The following is a 23,858-nucleotide window of genomic DNA, read 5'->3' on the forward strand; positions in this document are numbered from 1 at the left end:
AATGTTGCTATGAACATCTGTGTACTTATTTTTTTGTGGACATATGTTTTCAGTTCTCTTACCTATATATTTAAAAGTGGAATTGCTGGGTCATATGGTAACTTTGTTTAGCTTTTGAGGAATTTCCAACTCTTTTTTTAAAAGGGCTACACCATTTTACATTCCCACCGGCAGTGTATGAGAGTTCCAGTTTTCCTACATCTTTGTCAACACTTGTTATTGTCTGCCTCTTTTTTTTTTAATTATTACCATTCTAGAAGATGCAAAGTGACATCTCATTGTGGCTTTAATTTGCATTTGCCTGATGGCTCTTGCTCTCTCTGTCTACTGTGTAAGGGATTGTTAAAATCTTCACATCAGGAGTGTGTAGGTGGTAAACTTGCCATAATGTTGGAGAGCGCTTGTTTTATAATAATGGAAGAGGAGGAGGTAATTAGGAAGAAGGGTAGGAGGTTTGAGGCAATTGGCATGGTTGTTGAGCCTGGTCAGAAGTGAGGAGTGAGATTAAGCAGGTATGCTTGTGTGAGGAAGGTAGTCCCTATTGAAGGAGGAGCAGTTCTGCATCTGGGTGAAGAGCTTGTGAAGTTGTTTGCAGTCTTGATTTGGAATTAATGTTGTGCCCAAAGAAGGGGAAATGCTCTCCAGAGCTTCAGCTAAAGAAGGAAACTTCCACTGTGAATGAAGATTAACTACTAGAGTATTACTGGAGTCAATGAATGCAGCAAAATAATTTATTGCCTTTGTTATAGTTAATAATAATAAAAAATAGTGACAATGGTAGTACCAAAAACGAACTGCCATTTGTTGAGTGCTTTCTAGGTGCCAGGCATTGTGTCATGTACTTCATATGCATTATTTCTTTTAATCCTCACAATAATTCTCTGAGCTATATCCCTTCTTTGTCTCTATTTTATAAGATGAAGAAACTGAGCTCAGGGAATTTAAGAAACCTTAGTTTAGGAAATGATGAAGCAGGAATTTGTTCAAAGCAAGCTGTCTGACTCCAGAGCTCAGTGTTCTTGGCTGTGTATCCTCTCTTTAAGGGCACATCTCTTAAAAAGAGAGACCAGTAGTGGTGGCTGAACAAGGTGGCCTCACACCATTATGTATCCCTTTGTGGTGGTACTGATTGCCTTGTCCTCAGTTTGCAATTTATGAAACTGTGGGAGAATTGCATGAGGTTTTTTTTATCTGTTCACCCATGGTCATGATTAAGAGGTTTTTTGGGACTTTTCATACTTAACAAAGTCATCAGAGACTTAATGCATATGAATATTTGATTCTTAATTTATAAGAAGAGAAATAACCTTGCAAGGCAGATGAGACACTGGGGTGGCCTGGCCAGAGCATCAGTTCTCAGTAGGAGAGTCTGGGAAGCTATTCTGTTCCAGAAGTGGGTGGTGAGTGGACAGTCTGCCCTGGAGGCACCCTCCTTCAGCAAGGCAGCTGGAAGCACCCATCTTTCTTCAAAGCAAGATGGGCTCACAGAGTAGGCCAGGGCACACCATCACCTGCCCAGGCCTGCAGAGAAACACTGACAGAGTCTTATCTTTGGCTTGTCTTTCTCCATGTGGACCTTCCATCCTTCTGTTATGACATTGCCACAGATTGATATGATTAATTAGCGCTCAGTTTATCTCAGATTATTTGTTTTTTAGTGTCTGATGAGATTTTGGAGGAGTCCTCTCATTAGCAACAGGCTTACAAACCATCTCTTCAGGTAGGTCACTTTTGCACACAGCTAATTTCATTATTTGATGATACTTATTGGCTTCAATTTCAGAGGTCACCATTTTATGACCTTGTCCCCGAATCCTGGATGTGTAGCCTGTGTAGAGCTTGCAGTTAGTTCCCTCTGCTCTGATTATAATCATCTTGTTGCCATTCTTTCCCTTGACTTGATTGTTAAATTGCTGCTTCTTTTCTTCCTGTATAAAATTCTGTAAAATTACAGTTTCCCACATCAAGAACTCATGGGCTGTAGGATGGTGCCCTAGAAATCTGTTTTTCTTTAGAAGTTACTGATCTATCAGTAGAGTCAGAAATTTAATTTTCTTTGTCAAAGCCTTTTTCCCCCCCTCTTGAATTATTTTAGTAGAAACTGCCTTTATATAGCTTTCTGTGTATAGATAATGAAGGCCCCCCTCCTACTCCTAACTGACTCTAACTTTCTCTAGTAATGCCTAATATTTTGTAAAAACAGTTTAAATATTCTTCTGTGCCTGATTTAATTGCCTAGATCAGGGGTTGGCAAACTGTGGTCCATGTGCCAAATTTGACCCATTGCTTGTTTCTCTATGGCCCATGAGCTACGAACAGTTGAAAAAATTAAAAAGACCCATAAAATTCAGATTTCAGTGTCCATAAGTACAGTTTCGCTGGAACACAGCCATGCACGTTATTTAGGTATCGTCTGTGTCTGCTTTTGCACTATACCTATAGAGTTGAATAGTTGTGACCCAGACCATGTGGCCCACAAACTGAAATATTTACACTCTAGTCTGTTAAGGAAAAGTTTGCTGACCTCTGGTCTAGATCATGCTCTTGTGTCTGCATGTCAAAGTCATGTGACTTGTAGAACCTTTTAAAATGATTTATATTTGCTGGTATAGCACTGTTCTGAGGAAGTTGGACTGGCTTTTTTTCCCCCAGATGTTTTGTCAAATTCCAAGTTTAATAGATGCACAGGGTTTTTTTTTTTTTTTTTTTTTTAAGATTTTATTCATTCATTTGACAGAGAGAGAGAGCACAAGCAGGGGGAAGGGCAGAAGGAGAGGGAGAAGTAGGCTCCTTGCTGATGCGGGCTGATCTCAGGTGATCCCAGGACCCTGGGATCATGACCCAAGCCAAAGGCAGATGCTTAACCGCTTAACTGATGGAGCCACGCAGGCACCTCAGATGCATAGCTTTTGAAAGATATTTAACAAAATACTCCTGATACATGATATTTCTCAGCATGGTCAAATGAATTTTAGGACATTCCCAGCATTTCAGTAAAAGTATCTATTGTCCTTAAGCAGGTTGTCTTATTTTAAAATTCAGAACTTCTGAAATCAGCCAAAGAAAAATTGCTCTCTGTTTTAAAATTTGCTCTAATTATATCTCTCAATATTGTATATATCTATCTGTGTATTAATTTTAGATTGGATGTTTGAAATTTTGAGTCAGAGATCTTTGAGTTGATTCCCTCCCCCTCCTTTCTTCCTTTCTCCTACTGTCTAAGCAAGGAATTATATGTAAAAAATAAATGTGGCCTATTCAGTCTTTCCAGTGTTCTTTCTCTCTCTCAGTTTGACTTCGAGTTAAATCCTTTAGACATTTTAATATTGAATTAGTCTCCCTTGTAATAGTATCAGAGAAAGAACAATTGCCTTTGAAAATATCTGGCTTTTTTTGGGACCAGTGTGACTTTGGCTGCTTTGGATACGATGAGCCAGAGGTCAGACATCAGTCAGGTTCTATCAAAGCAGGGGGAATATGAGATTATCTGATCTCATCTAAGAAATGAAGAAAAGGCACCTTTGCACTCATGAAAATTGAATTGGTTTAGGTGGGGGGGAACACATTGACTCACCACAGTTCCCATCAGCTATTTGACTGTTTAGACTTGTATTTAAAATTCTGTCTCCTGTTTTTAAATTTTTCCTTAATTATATCTTTTGCATGCTCTTTATCTTAATCTTGGGTTAGATCATTTTTTTTCTGCCCACTTAATTTTCCAGCCTCCCACGAAGCTGACAAAATATAGAGAACACGTTTCAGTTCTTGGAGTCACTTTGTTATATATCTAGCAACAATCCTAAGAACTTTTTCTGGGATTTTAGACTTTCAACATTGTGGTTTTTCAATTTAATTTCAGCTGTCATTGGTGTATCGTAGTAATTTCTAAGTAGCTTTCTAGCCCCCCCTCCCATTTTGTTCACATCATTTTTCTTGCTTCCATCATTTTGGGTTTTAGAATAAATACAGAGTAAAAAAGAATAGAGAAAACATCCTGTTACATAATAAAGAACAGGATAATTTTGGAAATGCTGTTGGTGCCTTGTAAATAAATTATACCTCATTCTCAGTCCTTGGAATTAAAGTTTGCAACATGATTGATAGACTTTGAGAAAGCATGAGATTGTTGAACATGAAGAAATTGTATTCATTCCTTAACCTATTTGATTAAAAGTGAGCATGATTGCCAGAGGTGAGGCTACAGTGTAATAACACTTTTGAGATGTTGCAGTTTCTTTATTCATACTATTTTCACAGAACTGGAAATTAGACATTTTCGACACAGATAGCTTTTGATCTTTCATTTCCACTTCAAGAAATTTATTCTACAGAGATACTTGCATGCCCGTGTAAAGATGTAGACAGATGTGTGTATGGTGGGGAAAGGAAGGGTGGTCACCGCAACTGTTTATAAAGCAATAAAAGAGACACAACCTAAATGCCCACCAGTAGGGTAGAACCAGGCATTAAAAACAAAGAGGTGTGTTAATATGGAAATAGATCCTTGGATTTCCAAGCCCACCTGAGAATTGATATACATGAGAAAGCGACTATTCATGTGAATGTGTTGTGCATTTAAGTAATGTGAAGGCAAATGAGATTGAAAACCAATAGGCTGGAGCTGCTTGTCCCTACAAGCAGCTGATCCCAAGGTATCCGGAGTCCCGATGTTGAGTTGAAGCTTTTCCCCACCTCTCAAGTCAGAAATCTCTGAAATACCAAACCACAACAAAAACTGACTAAATCCCGATGAAGTAGCAGGAATTAAACCAAGAGAATGAGGGGAAAATAAGAAAAAGGACAATTCCACAAAATCTAAGTCTGCCTTTAGTACCTCACAAAGGGGTTATGAAAGGGCAGGAGGCTTGGAGGGTTAAGGGATTCAGCTGTAGCAAGGATAGTTACTGAAGATAGAGGCTGCTTCTGAATTCTCCATCGTGGACTCCAGCTGCTCTCTTACAACTTCTCCCATTGGTAATCATAACTACCTGAGTTTTTGGTTGCTGGAAGCCACCTTGGAGGCCATGTCGTCCACATCTATTTTATAGTCAAGGAGACTGAGGACACATAGCCGGTTCTTTATTGCAGACCTGGTTAGAGTCTTGACTCCTAGGTAGTATTCTCTTGGATTGTGTAACTGTAGTCAGTTGTAAAACTGGAGATGTAATAGGGAGAGATTTTATTTTACAGAGGAAATGAAGGCCTGTTACTTTGTCCCTTTCTAGAGGGTATTTACTCTTTCTAAGGACAGTAGGATAGTTGCAGAAAGTGAATAACAGGGTAATTTGTCTTCCATCTGCATATTTACTGGCCATGTTCCTAGTATTCTTAGATGACCTGTAGAAAAGAGGGTATCTTGCTGGTGGTGTATGATGGGAAGGATACTAGTCTGTTATAAGAGAAGTTGAGATTGTTGAAGGTGTTTCAAGTAGCTTCCCTCAGTTTGCCCACCCAGGCACGGTGAAGGGCTAAGTTTACAGTTGAGCCTGGATCATGTTTCAGCATTCTCCTGCTCAGTGCTTAGTGTGGTACGGAGTGTAAGGGTTGGAGTCTGCACTCAGCCGTTTACAGGACTTGGAATATAGTATGCATAATGCATACAGTTCATCCATTTATTTATTCTTCAGCAGATGTTCAAGTGTCTTTTGTGTGCTAGGCACGGTTTTACATTCTGGGGATATAACACTTAAAACCAACAAAAATCCCTGCCATGTTGCACTTCACATTGTAGCAAAGGGAGACACACTAAACAAAAAAGTAAAATGGATAGAGCAGGAGGTGGTCACACGGCTGGAAAGGGGACTAAGGAATCTGGGTATTGGTAGTTTTAAATAAGAGTGAGTCAGGAGAAGCCTCGGTAGAAGGTAATGAATGTTTCAGCAGCGACCTGAAAGAGATTGGAGAGGGAGCCATTGTTTCAGGTAGAAGGAATGGATGACCAGGGCCTAGTCTGTGTTGTGGAAGCATATAGGGTATGTGTGTCAGGTAGGGTGGGGCAATGTGGTGAAGTTCAGGGAGTCAGGGGTAGTCATGGATGATAAGGTTAGAGAGGCAATAGGGTCCAGATAGGCCACTGCAAGGAGGGACATGCTTGTAACTTATTGAAGTAGAGCCATGAAAGGCCTTTGAGCAGAGTGACATAATCTGCCTTAGGTTATTTTGATTGATTTTTTTCCTCAGAATTGATTTTCCAAATTGACTTTCCAAAAGGTTGTACTAATTTATATTTCCATCAACAAAGTATGGAGGGACCTGTTTTCCTATACTCTCACAGTACAGAGTATTATTAAATTAATTTTACCCATTTGATAGGTGAAAAATAATGTTTTATGATTTTCATTTGCATGTTTGATTTTGGAGGGAGTTGACTAATTTTTTTGTGTGAATTGCCTTTTCATGTTCTTTACCCATTGTTTTTGAGTATTTTATCATTTTCTCACTAATTTTCTGGTGACTTTTTCTATTTCGATGAAATGACAGTTATTTTTCCATTGTGTTTTGACTTTATAATAGTTTAGTTTTTTCCTTTGTAGAAGTTTGAAATTTTTATCTTCATATCTTTATTTTTTTTTAAAGGTTTTATTTATTTGAGAGAAAGAGACAGATAGTGAGAGAGTACAAGTAGGGAGGAAAAGGAGAAGCAGGCACCCTGCTGAGGGGAGCCCATGCAGGTCTCAATCCCAGGACCCTGGGATCATAACCTGAGCCACCTAGGCCCTAGCCCTCCCTATATTTGTATCTTTAACATTTATCTTTCTTTTATGGCTTTTAGGTCTTAGGTCATATTTAGAAAAGTTTTACTCATTCTGGTATATATATATATGTATGTATTTACCACTTTTTCCTATTAGTAACTATTTTTTCATATTTAACTTTTCTACTTAGAATTTATTTTGGTGTAGAGAGTGATGTGTAGGGGTCTAGATTTTCTTTTTCCAATTGGGTAGTGGTTGTCTCAGCCCTATTTACTTTAACCTTACTGATTGAAATGCTACTATGATCTCATTCCAGGTTCTCATTTGGGTCTGGCATCCACATAAATTGTTTTTTTAAAGGTAACTTAATCACTAGCTTTGTGTGTGTGTGTGGTAGGGAGAGTTGATAAACATATATTAATTGAGCATCTTCTATTACCTTTTCTTAGTCTCTTTAGAAAGGTTACTGTCCAGAGTTGGAGTATTTTAGAGTCGTTAAGATTGCCAGGAGTGGGCTGAGGGGAGACTTAAATAAGCTCCTTGCACTGTACTAGGTGTGATGAGGTGGGAACAAAAGCAGTAGAACTAGATTCTAATTGTGGATGTTTACTGCTGAATTGGAGGAGGATACACAAAGCCTTCCCTAATCAAAGTAGAAGTGTGTATGCCAGTGTCATGAGGAGATGGTACAGTGTTAACTTTTATGGAACAGAGCATTCAAAAGGAAATTTGTTAATTGTGTAGTATACAGAAAAATATAAAAAATAATACATGGAAAAGGGAGAGTAGTAGTATGGGATGCAGTATTAGGGAAAAGCTTCATTTGTTATATTCCTGTTTATATTCTTAAATGTAATTTAAATAGGCCTCTTAGTCTGAGGTTTTAGTACATTGAAATGCTTGTTTATCCTGTCTTTTTATGTGAAATATTAAACTTGTAAAATTCAAATATATCTGTGCAGTGGTGCCATGCTATTTTTTATTAATGGATTATTTTAGCCTCTAGATAAATACTTAGCTTTGCTAGCACTGTAAAAAACTTCATTCATAACTGGTTTTGACTTGTGTATATATTAATACAAATGTATGCTGAAGTGACTTATGGACAGGATTGGGACCAAAATCTAGGTGTTGTGCTTTAGCTCAGTGGTCTTGCATTAAGCTGCTTTGAGTTATATTGTTTCATATTGTGGACAGAAAACATCTTTGTACAATGTACATGCATGAGGAGTGTCCCGATGTTTGACTTTAATTCCTCTGAGTTTCTCTTATAGGACTGGTTGGACAATGGCCCAGAACAAGCTATTTAACAAGATCCTCAAAGCCCTGCAGTCTGACCGCCTTGCCCGATTGGCCAATGAAGGGGTAAGACTCCAGAAAATGGCCCCATGGTGTTCCCTCCCTAGTTTAGCCTTACTGGCTGACTAACTTGTTGTTCCCTTGCCACCTGCCCCAGTTATTAACAAGGTGGCCTTCATGTATTACCACTTCACTTACATCTTCTAGGCTTGCAATGAGCCAGTGCTGCGCCGTGTTGCTGTGGACAAGTGTGCGAGGAGAGTGCGGCAGGCTCTGGCAAGTGTGAGCTGGGACACCAAGCTGATCCAGTGGCTGCATACCACCCTGGTGGAGACGTTGAGTCTGCCCATGCTGGCCGCCTACCTAGATGCTTTGCAGACACTCAAAGGGAAGGTAAGGTTATGATTGGAGTCTGCCCCTTGTCCTAAGTTGGCCAGCCTCTGCTGTAGGTTCAGAAAGTGGGGTTGGGCAAGGTCACTGCCTGGTCAGCCTGGAGGACATGACTGAAGCTAACAGGTTTGCTTTACTATTAAAAATAGGAGACATGGTATCATTTTACGTTTTGTCTGGTGTAAACGTCTTTAGCCCTGCTGTCTCCAGGATGAAGTGTGAGGCCTGAAAACCAAAATGTACTTTTAGCCTCTCCAGCCCTGCAGCTTGTGGTTTGAGTCACCTCTGAGGTGAGGTGAGAAAAGAATTGAATTATCATGGGGAAGGTGAAGGGTTTACCAGGGAGGCATGTTGAAAATGAGGACAGAAGCAGACTTAGGTGTTCACCAAGTACAGGACTGTGGGGTGGGAAGATTTCCAGCACTGTCCACTCTAGGCTGTGCTCTCAGGAGTGGTTCCTCTACTGACAGGCTCTTGTTTTCTTAGATTATCAAGTTCAAAATGAATACTTTGGTTGTTTCTTGCTAAAATTTTTTGAATTTAATTTTTATTATTTATAGTTGAGATACAGTGTTTTATATTTTTAGGTGTATGATATAGTGATTTGACAGTTCTGTACATTACTCCTTGCTCACCATAGTAAGCATAGTCACCATCTATCACTAGATAATGTTATTACAATATTATTAACTGCTCCCTATGCTGTACTTTTCATCTCTGTGACTTATTATTAGAAGTTTGTATCTCTTAATCCTCTTCACTTATTTCACCATCCCCCCAACCCTCTTTCTTCTGGCAACCACTAGTACTTTGTATTTATGAATCTGTTTCTGTTTTTTAGTTTGTTTACTTGTTTTATTTTTTAGATTCCACATGGAAATGGAGTCATATGGTATTTGTCTTTTCTTGACTTACCTCACTTAGCATAATATCCTTTAGATCCATCCATGTTTTTGCAGATGGCATGATCTCATTCTTTTTTATGGTGGGAGTAGTATTCTATTGTGTATATAAACCACGTAATCTTTACCCATTCATCTGTGGATGGACACTTGGTAGCTTCCGTATCTTGGCTATTATAAATAATGCTGCAGTGAACATAGAGTGCATATATCTTTTCAAATTAGTGTTTTCATTTTCTTTGGGTAAAAGCCCAGTAGTAAATTACTGGATCAAAAGGTAATTCTATTTTTAATTTTTTGAGGAACCTCCATACTGTTTTCTCCAGTGGTTGCACCAATTTACATTCCCAGCAAGAGTGCACAAGGGTTCCCTTATCTCCACATCCTCGCTGGCACTTGTTATTTCTTATCTTTACCGGTATAAAGTGGTAACTCTTTGTGGTTTTGATTTGCATTTCTCTCTCTTTTTTTTAAAGATTTATTTATTTATTTATTTATGATAGACATAGAGAGAGAGAGAGAGAGGCAGAGATACAGGAGGAGGGAGAAGCAGGCTCCATGCCAGGAGCCTGACGTGGGACTCGATCCTGGGACTCCAGGATCACGCCCTGGGCCAAAGGCAGGCGCTAAACTGCTGAGCCACCCAGGGATCCCCTGATTTGCATTTCTCTTGTGGTTAGTGATGTTGAACATTTTTTCATGTGTCAGTTGGCGATCTATATGCCCTCTGGAAAAGTGTCTATTAGGTCCTCTGCCCATTTTTTAAATTGGATTATTTTGTTGTTTTTAAGTGGCATAAGTTCTTAACATATTTTGGATATTAACTCCTTATCAGATATATCATTTGCAAATATCTTCTGCCATTCAGGAGATTGCCTTTTTATTTTGTTGATGGTTTCCTTTGCTGTACAAGACCTTTTTATTTTGTGTAGTCCCAATAGTTTATTTTCCTTTTGTTTCCCTTGCCTTAGGGGCGTACCTGTAAATATGTTGCCTAAGACCGATGTCCGAGAGGTTACTGCCTATATTTTCTTTTAGGAGTTTTATGGTTTCAGATATCACATTCAGGTCTATAATCCATTTTGAGTTTATTTTTATGTATGATACAAGAAAGTGGTCCAATTTCATTCTTTTCCATGTAGCTATCCAGTTTTCCCAACATTATTTCTTTCTTTTTTTTTTTTTTTTTAAGATTTTATTTATACATTCATGAGAGACACAAAGAGAGAGGCAGAGACACAGGCAGAGGGAGAAGCAGACTCCACACAGGAAACCCTATGTGGGACTCGATCCTGGGATTCCAGGATCACGCCCTGGGCCCAAGGCAGACGCTCAACTGCTGAGCCACCCAGGCGGCCCTACCATTTCTTTATGAAAGAGGCTGTCTTCTCCCGATTCTTGTCTCCTTTGTCATAGATTAATTGACCGTGTAAGTGTAGGTTTGTTGCTGGGTTCTCCATTCTGTTCCATTGATCTATGTGTTTGTTTTTGTGTTAATACCATGGTGTTTGGGGCAGCCCGGGTGGCTCAGCGGTTTAGCGCCACCTTCGGCCCAGGGTGTGATCCTGAAGACCCGGGATCGAGTCCCACATTGGGCTCCCTATGTGGAGCCTGCTTCTCCCTCTGCCTGTGTCTCTACATCTCTCTCTCTCTGTATGTCTCTCATGAATAAATAAATAAATAAAATCTTTAAAAAATATAAATTTAAAAAAGGAAAATATTAAAAAAAATACCATGGTGTTTGGATTATTATAGCTTTGTAGTATATCTTGAACTCTGGGACTGTGATACCTCCAGCTTTGATGTTCTTTCTCAAGATTGCTTTGGCTATCTGTGGTCTTTTGTGGTTTTATTTATTTGTTAAAGATTTTGTTTATTTATTCATGAGAGAGGCAGAGACACAGGTAGAGGGAGAGGCAGGCTTCATGCAGGGAGCCCAATATGGGACTCGATCCTGGAACTCCAGGATCACGCCCTGGGCCGAAGGCAGGTGCTAAACTATTGAGCCACCTAGGCGTCCCTCTTTTGTGGTTTTATACAAATTTTAGGATTATTTGTTCTAGTTCTCTGAAAAATGCTATTGGGATTTTGATATGGATTGAGTTGAATCTATAGATTGCTTTTGGTAGTATGGACATTTAACAATGTTAAATTTGCTAATCCATAAGCATAGAATATCCATTTTCTTGTGTCATTTTTAATTTCTTTTTTTAATGTCTTAACAATTTTTAAAGTAAAGGTCTTTTACTTCCTTTTAATTGTACCTGTTGGATGGAAATGAAGGTGAATGGGATCATGCTCTTGGGCCAGCTACTTTCAGCATTAGAACCATTGTGAAGGGAGCAGAGAGAGTATACACCCTAGCCTCTTAATTTTTTGTTGAGAGTGAATGCAGTGTTGGAAAGACCAGTGAGGCTTGGTTTACCAGCTCCAAGCAGAGAAATTGGTATTGATTAATTATTTCTAAGTAGCCTGTATTGACGGAAAGTGAGTTTCAAGACTTTCTTGTTTCAGAGTTGTACTCTGCTGCCAGGTAAAAGCTTTTGAAGTCTGATTCAGATCAGATTCTCTTCCTCAAGGTGTTGAGTGGCTTGTAGTTACAGAATAAGTTGCAAAGAATAAGCCCTATAGTCTTGCTTCTTTCTAGTGTCACTGATTGGAAAGCATTTTCCCCATGTTCTCTTGGAATTCTGCCGAGCACATCTCATTTCACATGCTGCATCTTCAGATGAAAATTGCCTCTTGACTTTCTCCTCCTCTGTCAGATGGTTTGAATCAGCAGTGTGGGGTTTCTCTTTCTTTCTGGCACTTATTAATAGCCTCTTTTGTTATTTGTGTGTCTGTCTTCCTTACCCCTCATAGATTATAAGCCTAGTGCCTTGTAACAGCAGCTGTGGCATCAACATTTGTTTCCTGAATTAAGCTGAGGTAGTCTGATGATATATTCACCCTTAATTTCTCAGGGAGAAATCTTTTTAGTCTTGTTCTTTTTAAAATAGTATTACTGTCCATTCTTGTCATTACCTGGGCAGCTTATTTTCTTGTATTGTCTTTGAACTTTTTAATATATAGCATTTTATTAGTTTCAGCTGTACAACATGACTTGATATTTGTATATATTCCAAAATGATCACCACAATGAGTCTAGTTAACATGTGTCATTGTGCATAGTTAACAAAATTTTTTCTTGTGATGAGAACTTTTAAGATCTATTCTAAGCAACTTTCAAATAGGCAGTACAGGGCAGCCTAGGTGGCTTAGTGGTTTAGAGCTGCCTTCAGCTCAGGTCGTGATCCTGGAGTCCCAGGATCGGGTCCTGAGTCGGGCTCCCTGCATGGAGCCTGCTTCTCCCTCTGCCTATGTCTTTGCCTCTCTTTCTCTGTCTCTCATGAATAAATAAATAAAATAAAATCTTAAAAAAAATAGGCAATACAATATTAACTATAGTCACTATGCTGAACATCATATCTCCATGACTTACTTATTTTAAAATGGTAAGATTGTACCTTTTGATACCCTTGACCTAGTTTGTCCACCTCCAGTCCCCTGCCTCTGGCAGCCACCAATCTGCTATCTATATCTGTGAGCTTGTTGCTGTTGTTTTATTTTTTAGTTTAGATTCTACATATAAGTGAGATCATGCAGTATCTTTCTGTGTCTAACTTATTTCACTTAGCATAATGCCCTCAGGATCCATCCATGTTGTAGTAAATGTCAAGATTTCTTTTCGGTTTTATAACTGAATAATACTCCATTGTGTGTGTGTGTGTACATACACCCCATTTTCTTTATCCATTCAAATAACTTAGGTTGTTTTCATTTTTTGTCTATTATAAATAATGGTGCAATGAAAATGGGGATGGATGCATATATCTTTTTGAGTTCGTATTTTTATTTTCTTTGGGTAAATACCCAGAAGTAGAATTGCTGGATCATATTGTAGTTCTGTTTTTAATTTTTTGAGGAACTTGCATACTGTTTCCCATAGTGGCTGCACCAGTTTACATTCCCTCCAAGAGTGTACAAGTGTTCCCTTATCTCGCATCCTTGCCAGCACTTGGTATTTCTTGTCTTTTTCCTAATAGCCATTCTAACAGAGGTAAGATGATTTCTCACTGTAGTTTTGATTGGCATTTACCTGATGATGAGTGATGTTGAGCATCTTTTCATGTGTCTGTGGGCTATCGGTATGTCATCTTTGGAAAAATGTCTATTCAGATCTTCATTTTAATTGGATTATTTTTTTGCTGTTGAGTTGTAAGAGTTCTTTATATAATTTGGGTATTAACCACTTATTGGATATTTGTAGATATCTTCTCCTGTTCAGTAGGTTGCCTTTTCATTTTGTTACGGTTTCCTTTGCTATGCAGAAGCTTTTTAGTTTGATGTAGTCCCAATAGTTTGCTTTTGTTGCCTTTGCTTTGGGTGTCTGATTCAAAAACTTATTACTAAGACAGATGTCAAGGAGCTTACTGCCTATGTTTTCTTATAGAAATTTTATGGTTTCAGGTCTATGTTGAAGTCTTTGATCCATTTTGAGTTAAGTTTTGTGTATGGTGTAAAGTACTGGTCCAGTTTCATTCTTTTGCATGTGATTGTTTAGTTTTCCCAACACCATTTATTTTGCCATTCTATATTCTTGGCTTCTCTATTATAAGTTAACTAACCATAGATGCCATATATGTCATCTTTGACATATGTGTCATATGTGTGTTACTGTGACATCTATGTGTTACTTTATTTCTGGGCTTTCTATTCTGTTCCATTGATCTATGTGTTCCATTGATCCATGTGTATGTATAAAAATACTCTTGATTACTGCAGGTTGTTAATATAGCCTGAAATCAGGGAGCGTGATGCCTCCAGCTTTGTTCTTTCTCCTGCTTTGGATAATCAGGTTTTTTTTGTGGTTCCATGCAAATCTTAATGTTGCTTTATTTCTGTGAAAAGTGCTATTGGAATTTTGATAGGTATGCATTGAATCTGCAGATTGCTTTGAGTAGTTTGGACATTTTTTTTTTTTTTTAAAGATTCCATTTATTTGTTCATGAGAGACACAGAGAGATAGAGGCAGAGATACAGGCAGAGGGAGAAGCAGGCTCCATGCAGGGAGTCTGACATGGGACTTGATCCTGGGTCTCCAGGATCATGCCCTGGGCTGAAGGCGGCACTAAACCGCTGAGCCACCCCAGCTGCCCAGTTTGGACACTTTTAACAGTATTTTTCCTTTTTTTTTTTTTTTTTTTAAAGATTCATTTATTTATTCATGAGAGACAGAGACACAGAGAGAGGCAGAGACACAGGCAGAGGCAGAAGCAGGCTCCATCCAGGGAGCCCGATGTGGGACCCAATCCCGGGTCTCCAGGATCAAGCCCTGGGCTGAAGGCAGGTGCTAAACTGCTGAGCCACCCAGGGATCCCCTAACAGTATTTTTCCAATCCATAAGCACAGAATATCAGAATATCTTTCCATTAATTATGTTTTCTTCAGTTTCTTGCATTAATGTCTTATATTTTTAATTGCATAGTTTTTCACTTCCTTGGTTAAGTTTATTCCTAGGTATTTTTTCTTTTTGATCCAGTTGTAAGAAGGATTGTCTTTTAAATTTCCCTTTCTGCTAGTTTGATACATGTGTATAGAAATGCAACAGATTTTTATATATTGATTTTGTATCCTGCACCTTTGCTGAATTTGTTTATTAGTTCCAACAGCTTTTTGGTCAGGTCTTTAGGATTTTCTCTATAGAATATGTCATCTGCAAATAGTGTCAGTTTTACTTCTTCCTTTCTGATTTGGATTCCTTTTATTTTTCTTGTCTAATTGCTCCAGCTAGGACTAATAGTACTACTGTGTTGGATAAAAGTGGTGAGAGTGGGCATCCTTATCTTGTTCCTGATCTTAGAGGAAAAGCTCTCACGTTTTCACTGTTGGGGATAGCATTAGCTATGGGCTGACTTTACAACCTGCATCACCATAGTACTTTTCATTCTCCACTTTCTCAGAATGTTTTTTTTTTCTTTTTCTTTTTATTTTTTTTAATTTTTATTTATTTATGATAGTCACACAGAGAGAGAGAGAGGCAGAGACATAGGCAGAGGGAGAAGCAGGCTCGACATGGGATTCGATCCCGGGTCTCCAGGATCGTGCCCTGGGCCAAAGGCAGGCGCCAAACCGCTGTGCCACCCAGGGATCCCCTGTTTTTGCTTTTCTGAAGACTACCTTTAAACATTTGAAATTCTTTCCTTTCCCCTAGGTCACTTTGACCTTTTGTGGGTAATATGGAATTCACAGAAATATTTCTTCTTTTTTTTTCATAGAAATATTTCTCTCAGTGTAAGCATCAGCATGTCCAAAACCTATACTTACACATCTATGAGGTCACATTTTCTAGTAAAAAATAGGATATGGTATAAGTCACAGTACACACAGTACATAGGAAATATTATTTTGGGCACAATAACAGATTTCTTTAAAGTGTCAAAGCTTGAAGGCAATACTCTAGAGTAAAATGCAGATTTTTAAAAAAAATTTATAAAATCAACCGATGTTCATTGAGGATATTAGAAAATACAGAAATCTAAAAAGAAAAAAGCTGTCCATAACTCCATAAAGATAACTATTAATATTTTGGCATATTTTCTAATAGCATTTTTTCTGAGTAGATGTAATTTTTATGTTTTCTATTTTTCTTTAACATTTTAGCAAAGTTATTTCCCTATGTTATTACAGATTCTTTTAAATATTTTAAATTAACCTTAATACCTAGTTACATGGATAACTTGCTTAATCATTCTCTTATAGATATATTTAGGTTATTTTTTCTCCTTAATCATTATTGAGAATTAATTTGTCTTTTACACACACCCTTACCCGCCCCAAGCCCCATGTGTATATTTTTTATATATTTTGTTAGGAAAAGTTCTGAGAAGTAGAATCCTTTGGGAAGGGGATAGCACTAAATTTAAGTCTCTTGATACATATCATCAGATTTCTTTCTAAAAGATTGTACCCATTTACCTTTAATGATGGGAGGCATACTTTTCAACTATCTCCTTATTTGTACTTTTGCCCCCAAATAAAGTTTGAAAGGCTTAGTTGAAGTCTGTCTGTGACTCATAATGGGGTTCTTTCCTCCCACCCAATTCCTGCTAGTGGGTAGGTCTCCTGCTTCTCACTGGAAGCATCTTTGCTTTTGCTTCTAGATCCCTACTTTGATTGACCGGATGCTTGTGTCATCTAACACGAAGACTGGGGCTGCAGGAGCTGAGGCCTTGTCCCTCTTGCTGAAGAGGCCCTGGGATCCTGCTGTGGGAGTGCTTTCTCATAACAAACCAGTAAGTCAGAGGAGCTCAGAACTTAACTATGGCAAATCAGAGGAGCTCAGAACTTAACTATGGCCCATGAAATTTTTAGAATTCAGTCTCAGAACCTTAGTAAGAGGATAATAAATAACTTTTGCCATTAATAACTGGTTGTGTATAGTGCTTTAGCATAGTTTCATAAGGAAATTAGCATTGTTTGGAATAAGAAAGGTATTGGGATGCTTAGGATTTTGTGGAGTAACACCTCTCTCTCACTGGTTCTCTGTTGGGGTTCTTCTTCCTTAGAGCAAACTCCCTGGCTCTCCTCTCATTCTCATTGCCTCCTCCGGGCCTTCTAGCTCCGTGTTTCCCACCTCACGCCGCCACCGCTTCTGGCAGTCTCAGCTGTCCTGCTTAGGCAAGGTATGTGTGGGAATAAGAGGAACTATCTCCTGGTTGGAGTAGAGTCTTGAAGGACTGAGGCGACAGAATGTGGGAGGGGGTCCAAATGGATGGACTTAAGTGTTGAGCATCCCCCCACTCTCTTTGTTTTTAATTTGAATGGTGCTTATCTAAAGTTGAAGGGATTTAGGGTAGGTTAAGCAGAATTGAGAGAAGATTAGAAACTTATCTCTGCTGGCATGGCTGCCACTTTCTTTCCTTTAGGTCATCCCTGTAGCCACCCATCTGCTGAACAATGGTAGTGGGGTCGGAGTTCTGCAGTGTCTCGAGCATATGATTGGGGCAGTGAGAAGCAAAGTGCTGGAGGTGAGAGTGCCCTTGTTTGAATTCACTGTGGCATGCCCAGCATGCTGGGCTTGTTTTGCACCCAGCTATGTCCTCCTGTCTTACTGTCTTCTTTCTCTTCCCTCAAAGATTCATAGCCATTTCCCCCACAAACCTATTATCTTGATTGGTTGGAATACAGGAGCTTTGGTGGCCTGTCACGTAAGTAATTTCCATCTCATTTGGAAGTTGTCTTGGGATAGAATAATAGGCTATTGCTGCTGATTGCTACCATTAAGTCCTTTTTTATGTTCCAGACACTGTGGTAGATGATCTGCCTATATATATGACATTTTAAGGCGTAAAAGACTAACTTTGTTTTCTAACTTTATTGTGGAAATTTTAAGCAGAAACCTAAAAGGAGAACAGATGTAAAATAAAGCCTATGGGCCCCTCACCCAGCTTACCAGCAGTTAACTCATGGCCAGGTTTTTTCATCTTACCCCTGCCCACTTTCCTCTAATTATTTTGAAGAAAATCCCAAATAGGGCACCTGGGTGGCTCAGTCGATGAAGCGTCTGCCTCTGCTTGAGGTCATGATTCCAGGACCTGGAATTGAGCCCTGAGTTGGGCTTCCTACTCAGTGGGGAGTCTGTGTCTCCCTCTCCCTTGCCCCTCCCCCTGCTCATGCTCTTTCTCTCTCTCATAAATAAATAAAATCTTGAAAAATAAAATAAAATTGGAGTCTTTTTTTTTTTTTTTTTTAATTTTTTTTTTATTTATTTATGATAGTCACAGAGAGAGAGAGAGAGGCAGAGACACAGGCGGAGGGAGAAGCAGGCTCCATGCACCGGGAGCCTGATGTGGGATTCGATCCCGGGTCTCCAGGATCGCGCCCTGGGCCAAAGGCAGGCGCCAAACCGCTGCGCCACCCAGGGATCCCTGGAGTCTTAATATTAAAGAAAACCCCAAATATTTCATTTTTTTTTTAATTTTTTTTTTTTTATTTATGATAGTCACAGAGGGAGAGAGAGAGAGGCAGAGACACAGGCGGAGGGAGAAGCAGGCTCCATACACCGGGAGCCCGACGTGGGATTCGATCCTGGGTCTCCAGGATCGCGCCCTGGGCCAAAGACAGGCGCCAAACCGCTGCGCCACCCAGGGATCCCAAATATTTCATTTGTATATATTTCAGCATATATCTCTGAAAAAAATATTCCTCTTCCACTCCCAAATGTATGTACTATTCTCCTACCTTAAAAAAAGATACTAGCAGGCATAAATTTTAATAGTTTTGGAATTTGATGTTGTATTCATATTCTGTTCCTTTCTAAGACCTCAAGGAACCTTTCTTAATTATTTTACATACATTTATATGTACATTAGTTTGCATAAGTGTTCCTGACCTGTCCAAAGCCCCTATTCTCAAGTGGATCAAGTAAGTGGAGCCTATACTGCTTCATGTGGTGTGGTTAAATATGACATCTAGGGCCACTGGAGGAAGGCGGCTACCTCCCTCTACACCCTGGTCTTGGGAATAGCAGAATTCAGTCAGCAACTGCTCCAACAAATTTGGGGTGCCTAGGAGCTCACCATTAAATTAAAAAGGAATAGATTTTCTTCATTTAAGGGAGAAGAGCAACATTTGTGCTCTCCTGATTGCATTTGCTATCACTGGAGAGAAAAGTGAATAGGAGAGGGATCCCTGGGTGGCGCAGCGGTTTGGCGCCTGCCTTTGGCCCAGGGCGCGATCCTGGAGACCCGGGATCGAATCCCACATCAGGCTCCCGGTGCATGGAGCCTGCTTCTCCCTCCACCTGTGTCTCTGCCTCTCTCTTTCTCTCTGTATGACTATCATAAACAAATAAAAATTAAAAAAAAAAAAAAAAAAAAGAAAAGTGAATAGGAGGACTTAAGTATAGGAATTAATAGGATGGAAGCATTGAACTTCCCGTCCTGTGGTTCAGCCCTCTGCTGGGGTTCTCTCAGGGCTCCATCTTGTGTCTTGTGATCTTACTGCTGCCACTGGCTGGTTCTCCTGGGGATTAGTACTGGGGAGGAAGAGATGGGGACTAGCTGGTAAGTCTGGACCACCTCTGGACTCTGGGTATGGTGTAGCTGCAGTAAAGTCATTTGACCTTTAGACAAACTATTGTATTATTTCCAGGTGTCAGTGATGGAGTATGTCACTGCGGTTGTCTGCCTTGGGTTTCCTTTACTCACCGTGGATGGTCCCAGAGGGGTAAGCATGGAGTGCAGCTGATTACTGGGTCAGTGGCTGGTGAGAATAAGGGGGGGTGTGCATTGCACAAATTGGTGCTTAATGACTATCGTTGCCCAGCTGACTCCCCTCAGCAGACTTGCCTGGTCAGTGCTCAGTGAATAGGAACTGGCTGATTATAAAAACTATACATGTTTCAGGATGTGGATGATCCCCTCTTGGATATGAAGACTCCAGTCCTCTTTGTCATTGGGCAGAATTCCTTACAGTGTCATCCCGAAGCCATGGAGGATTTCCGAGAAAAGATTCGGGCTGAGAACAGCTTGGTGGTGGTTGGGGGAGCTGATGATAATCTCAGGTGTGTAGCTTCCCCAGAACTGTGAGAGAGCCATATTGTAGTGTTGGAGGAATGCCTATGAGGTGGTAATATAACTAGATACTAAATCTTCTTTGAAAGGGGAAACCATTTTACATATTAAACTAATTCAGATTTCTAAAAAGTTGCAAAAACAGTACAAAAAATTCTTAGGTACCTTTAACTCAGATTTCCCAAATGTTAACATCTCACATAACCAGAGTATATTATCAAAATGAAGATATTAACATTGTATACTATTGTCTAATCTACAGACACAGATACTATCAGTTGCCTCACTAATGTCCTCTCTCTGTCCAGTATCCAATCCAGGATCACATGTTGTTATTAGTTGCCTTGTCTCCTTGAGTTTGGTAATATTCCTAGGTCTTTCATGATCTTGACATTTTGAAGACTTCTGGCCAGTTTTTTTGTAGGCTGTCTCTCAACTTAGGTTTTTGACAATTTTTTTTGTGATTAGGTTGAGCATAGCATTTCTGGCAGAAATGCCAGAGATGATAAGCCCTCAGTGCATCCTCCCTGGGGATACATGTTGTTGATATGTCTTATCACTGGCGTTGTTATGTGTGAAGGTGGCATCTTCCAGGTTTCTCCATTGTCAAGTTACTATATTTCTGTTTGCGATTAGTAGTTACTCTGTGGGAAGGAGATAATTTGAAACAGTGAATGCAGTTTTGGTCATTGTGCTTTCACTGGAGTAGGCATTTCTTTATATTTTGTATCTTACTGAAGATGTATATGAACATAGGTTTCATTTGTGTTAAACATCCTTTTATATATTATGGAATCAAAACAGCTGGAGTTTAGAATGGGCACCTTAGGTCATTGAGATGGCTGCTGGCTCCTTACAAGACGAGCTGCCTGTGGGGTCTTTAATGATGATTTCATGAAATGTATTGAAAAATAGGTGGTGTCATTTGTTGGCTTCCTTTTTTAAAAAAGATTTTATTTATTTATTTGACAGAGAGCAAGCAGAGAGAGTGGCAGGCAGAGAGAGGGAGAGGGGGAGAAAGCAGGCTCCCTGCTGAGCAAGGACTCTGATGGAGGACTCAATCCCAGGATCATGGGATCATTTGACCAGAGCTGAAGGCAGATGCTTAACCCGCTGAGCCACCCGGGCACCTGGGCTTCGTGTTTTTGTTTGTTTGTTTGTTTTGTTTTGTTTTGTTTTTAATATGCTCAATCTTAGAGCTTAATTTCATTTGTCTGCTTTAGCTAGTGAGCTTAAAGCAAGTACCTGCTCCTACCTGTCTTGTCAGTTTCTTAGCCAAAGATGTTTTAGAGAAGTCGTGGTTTTTGTTATTTGGCCATTTTTTTGTGGGCCTAGAATCTAATTCTTCGGTGTTCAAAGCAGTGTTTTTTTTGTAAATACATTGTCTTTGTTGGTTATTCAGACATTCTTATCTATAGGAGGGTAGTGTGTGTGTGTGTGTGTGTGTGTGTGTGTGTGTGTGTGTGTTTTGAGTGGCAGTGAGGGAACATGAGAGGTTAGAATACCTTAATGGGAGTTATATTGTGAGGCTTCTTATGAGATGTGATTGCAAGGTGCGTGGGTATTGTCCTGAGAATTAGGACACCTCGATTTAGTCTTGATTGCTTTGCTAAGAACCATGCTAAAAACTGCTTAACTTCTGGGACTTGCTGGCCTCATCTGTAAGATGAGGATGCTATACAATGTCAGAGGCCAACAGCTAGTAAATTGGGATCTCAGAATTTGGAAGCTCAGAATGTTCTCTACCCTGTCACTTGGGGCCCTGTTTTTTCTCTGCCGAGACCCACTGCCACCCCCCTGTCAGAAGCCAGGGGTTTTAGGGACTCTTGGGTGACTTAGTAGTTCAGTGTCTGCCTTCAGCCCAGGGCATGATCCTGGAGTTCCGGGCCCCAATCCCACATCTGGCTCCCTGCATGGGTCCTGCTTCTCCCTCTGCCTAGGTCTCTGCCTCTCTCTGTGTCTCTCATGAATAAATAAATAAAATCTTAAAAAAAAAAAAAAAAAGCCAGGGGTTTTAAAAATAGCTTCCAAAGAGGGGAGTGCAGCCATCTATGGCCAGTTACTGTTATCTCTTTAGAACTAACCTGTGACCACCTCTCCTCTTCTACTGATCTCATTACATATATTATTTTCATAATCCCCACAAGTCAATGAGTGAGGTGTTATGATTCCCCATTTTTAGATGTGGAAGCTAAGGTTCAGAGAGGTGGTGATACCTGCTAGAGGGCTAACGTAGTCCTCCTTCCTGGGCCCAGGAAGAGAAGAAGAAACACAGAAGAGAAATCCATTCTTGCTCCCGTATTATTATGCCATGGAATGTTTAAGTATTTCTTCCTCTCTGTCTCTTAGAATAAGCAAAGCAAAGAAGAAATCAGAGGGGCTGACTCAGAGCATGGTGGACAGATGTATTCAGGTACACAGTTGTTTTAATGTGTTTTTCTCAGTGAGGCTTGCCTTTCTGTAGCCTTTTAGCCTTGATCTCGTTGGCCAATTTCTTTGGCTCAGAAGGGTGTGGGAGTATCCAGTGGGGCTTCTCGTAGAACTAAATCAAGCAAAGAAAAGGGGAAAGGGAGGGGAAGAAAGGGAAAGCTGTATGTAGCATCAGCAGAGAAGGGGTTTATTGGAGGAATGGGGGAACACTACCCCAGTGTGCCACCCCATAGAGGTGTCAGGGTGCAGGCTACTGCTGGTCTTTGGCTGAGGCTGGGGTTTGTGCCTGGCTCTGTGTGCATGGAGAGGGATCAGCACACCCGATGCCAAAGCTGGGGTTAATTGAATTGAGTTGAGCTTGTCGGGGAGGTTCCTGTTCCCTAGACTGAGGACTCAGCAGTCTGGGCCTCTCTTTACACTAGGATGAGATCGTGGACTTTCTGACTGGAGTGCTGACTCGCGCCGAGGGGCATATGGGCTCTGAGCCTCGGGATCAGGATGCTGAGAAGAAGAAGAAGCCTCGGGATGCAGCCCGCAGAGACTTGGCCTTTGAGGTCCCTGAGCGGGGCAGTCGGCCTGCCTCACCAGCTGCCAAGCTGCCTGCCTCACCCTCAGGCTCAGAGGTGATGCAGGCAGGGAGGGAGCACTTTTGCTAGGGAAGTTAGCTGTGGAGTTGATTCCTTCACTTGCTAGGGATGCTTGTCTGCCTTGCCAGTGCTGTAGTACTTTGAGTTCTAGTGGGGAGGATTTCTGACCAGGGAATTCCAGGGGAATAATTGATAATTGGTGGTCAAATCCAAATATCTGGCTCAGCTCTTATCCTTCTCACCCTACCCAGGATCTTTCCAGTGTATCTAGCAGCCCCACCTCAAGTCCCAAGACCAAAGTGACCACAGTGACCTCTGCCCAGAAGTCCAGTCAGATTGGGAGCTCTCAGCTCCTGAAGAGACATGTGCAGCGGACGGAAGCTGTGCTGACCCACAAACAAGCCCAAGGTATAGGCTCCTTGGCCCAGGGGCCCCTCAGTTTATCTTTTAGAGTGATGTTATGTGGTATTTGGAAAGTATTGGCATCTGTAGCTTCTTCCAGGAGCATGGGAGAGGCACCCTTTCCCACATTTCTGTCCAGACAAAATTAGGTTGCAATGAATACCAAGGATTGTTTTCAAGGGTAAGACATCACAAAAGGTCTGTGCATTAGTGGAGCTGTATAGTTCCACTAATTATAGCTTTGCTTTGGTGTTCTGGGGAAGTTTGGTTTTATGAGCTGACTACGTGTGTACTTGCCTCAAATTTTTTTTCTGACTCCCAATTAGGGAAGCTACTTCTGTTCTAGGCCCTGCCTAGCCACTCCTGCAGTCAGGGCACTATTCAGGTCATGTGGACAAGGTGGTTAGCTTTATTCCTCAGATTCCAGGGCAACTCAGCTGGCATCATGCCCTTTCTTTGTTGTGCCCTTGAAGAGTTAAGGTTCCCACACCGGGACTTTCTGTGAAGTTTGTTGGGGTTTCTCCAGATAGGCTTTAG

At 40.4% G+C, this 23,858-nt stretch overlaps 1 protein-coding gene across 50 annotated transcripts in view; it reads left to right on the forward strand.

The window, feature by feature from the left end:
- KANSL3 (KAT8 regulatory NSL complex subunit 3) overlaps positions 1-23,858 on the forward strand; it is a 44,124-nt gene that overhangs the window by 5,903 nt on the left and 14,363 nt on the right. For 20 of the 50 annotated variants that reach the window (XM_072742773.1, XM_072742782.1, XM_072742774.1 and 17 more), the window contains exons 4-15: positions 1,659-1,720; positions 7,970-8,060; positions 8,202-8,387; positions 16,489-16,620; positions 16,894-17,010; positions 17,254-17,355; positions 17,464-17,535; positions 19,481-19,555; positions 19,735-19,892; positions 22,252-22,315; positions 22,755-22,955; positions 23,171-23,327. In XM_072742773.1, coding sequence (XP_072598874.1) covers positions 1,665-1,720; positions 7,970-8,060; positions 8,202-8,387; positions 16,489-16,620; positions 16,894-17,010; positions 17,254-17,355; positions 17,464-17,535; positions 19,481-19,555; positions 19,735-19,892; positions 22,252-22,315; positions 22,755-22,955; positions 23,171-23,327 — 1,411 coding nt within the window. In that variant the 5' untranslated portion in view covers positions 1,659-1,664. Of the gene's footprint in view, positions 1-1,658; positions 1,721-7,011; positions 7,056-7,969; positions 8,061-8,201; positions 8,388-16,488; positions 16,621-16,893; positions 17,011-17,253; positions 17,356-17,463; positions 17,536-19,480; positions 19,556-19,734; positions 19,893-22,251; positions 22,316-22,754; positions 22,956-23,170; positions 23,328-23,858 lie in introns of all 50 variants that reach the window. The other 30 variants (XM_025992545.2, XM_025992540.2, XM_025992542.2 and 27 more) reach the window with 2 other exon arrangements.

Source organism: Vulpes vulpes, chromosome 16 (genome assembly GCF_048418805.1).
Source record: "Vulpes vulpes isolate BD-2025 chromosome 16, VulVul3, whole genome shotgun sequence".
NCBI lineage: Eukaryota > Metazoa > Chordata > Mammalia > Carnivora > Canidae > Vulpes > Vulpes vulpes.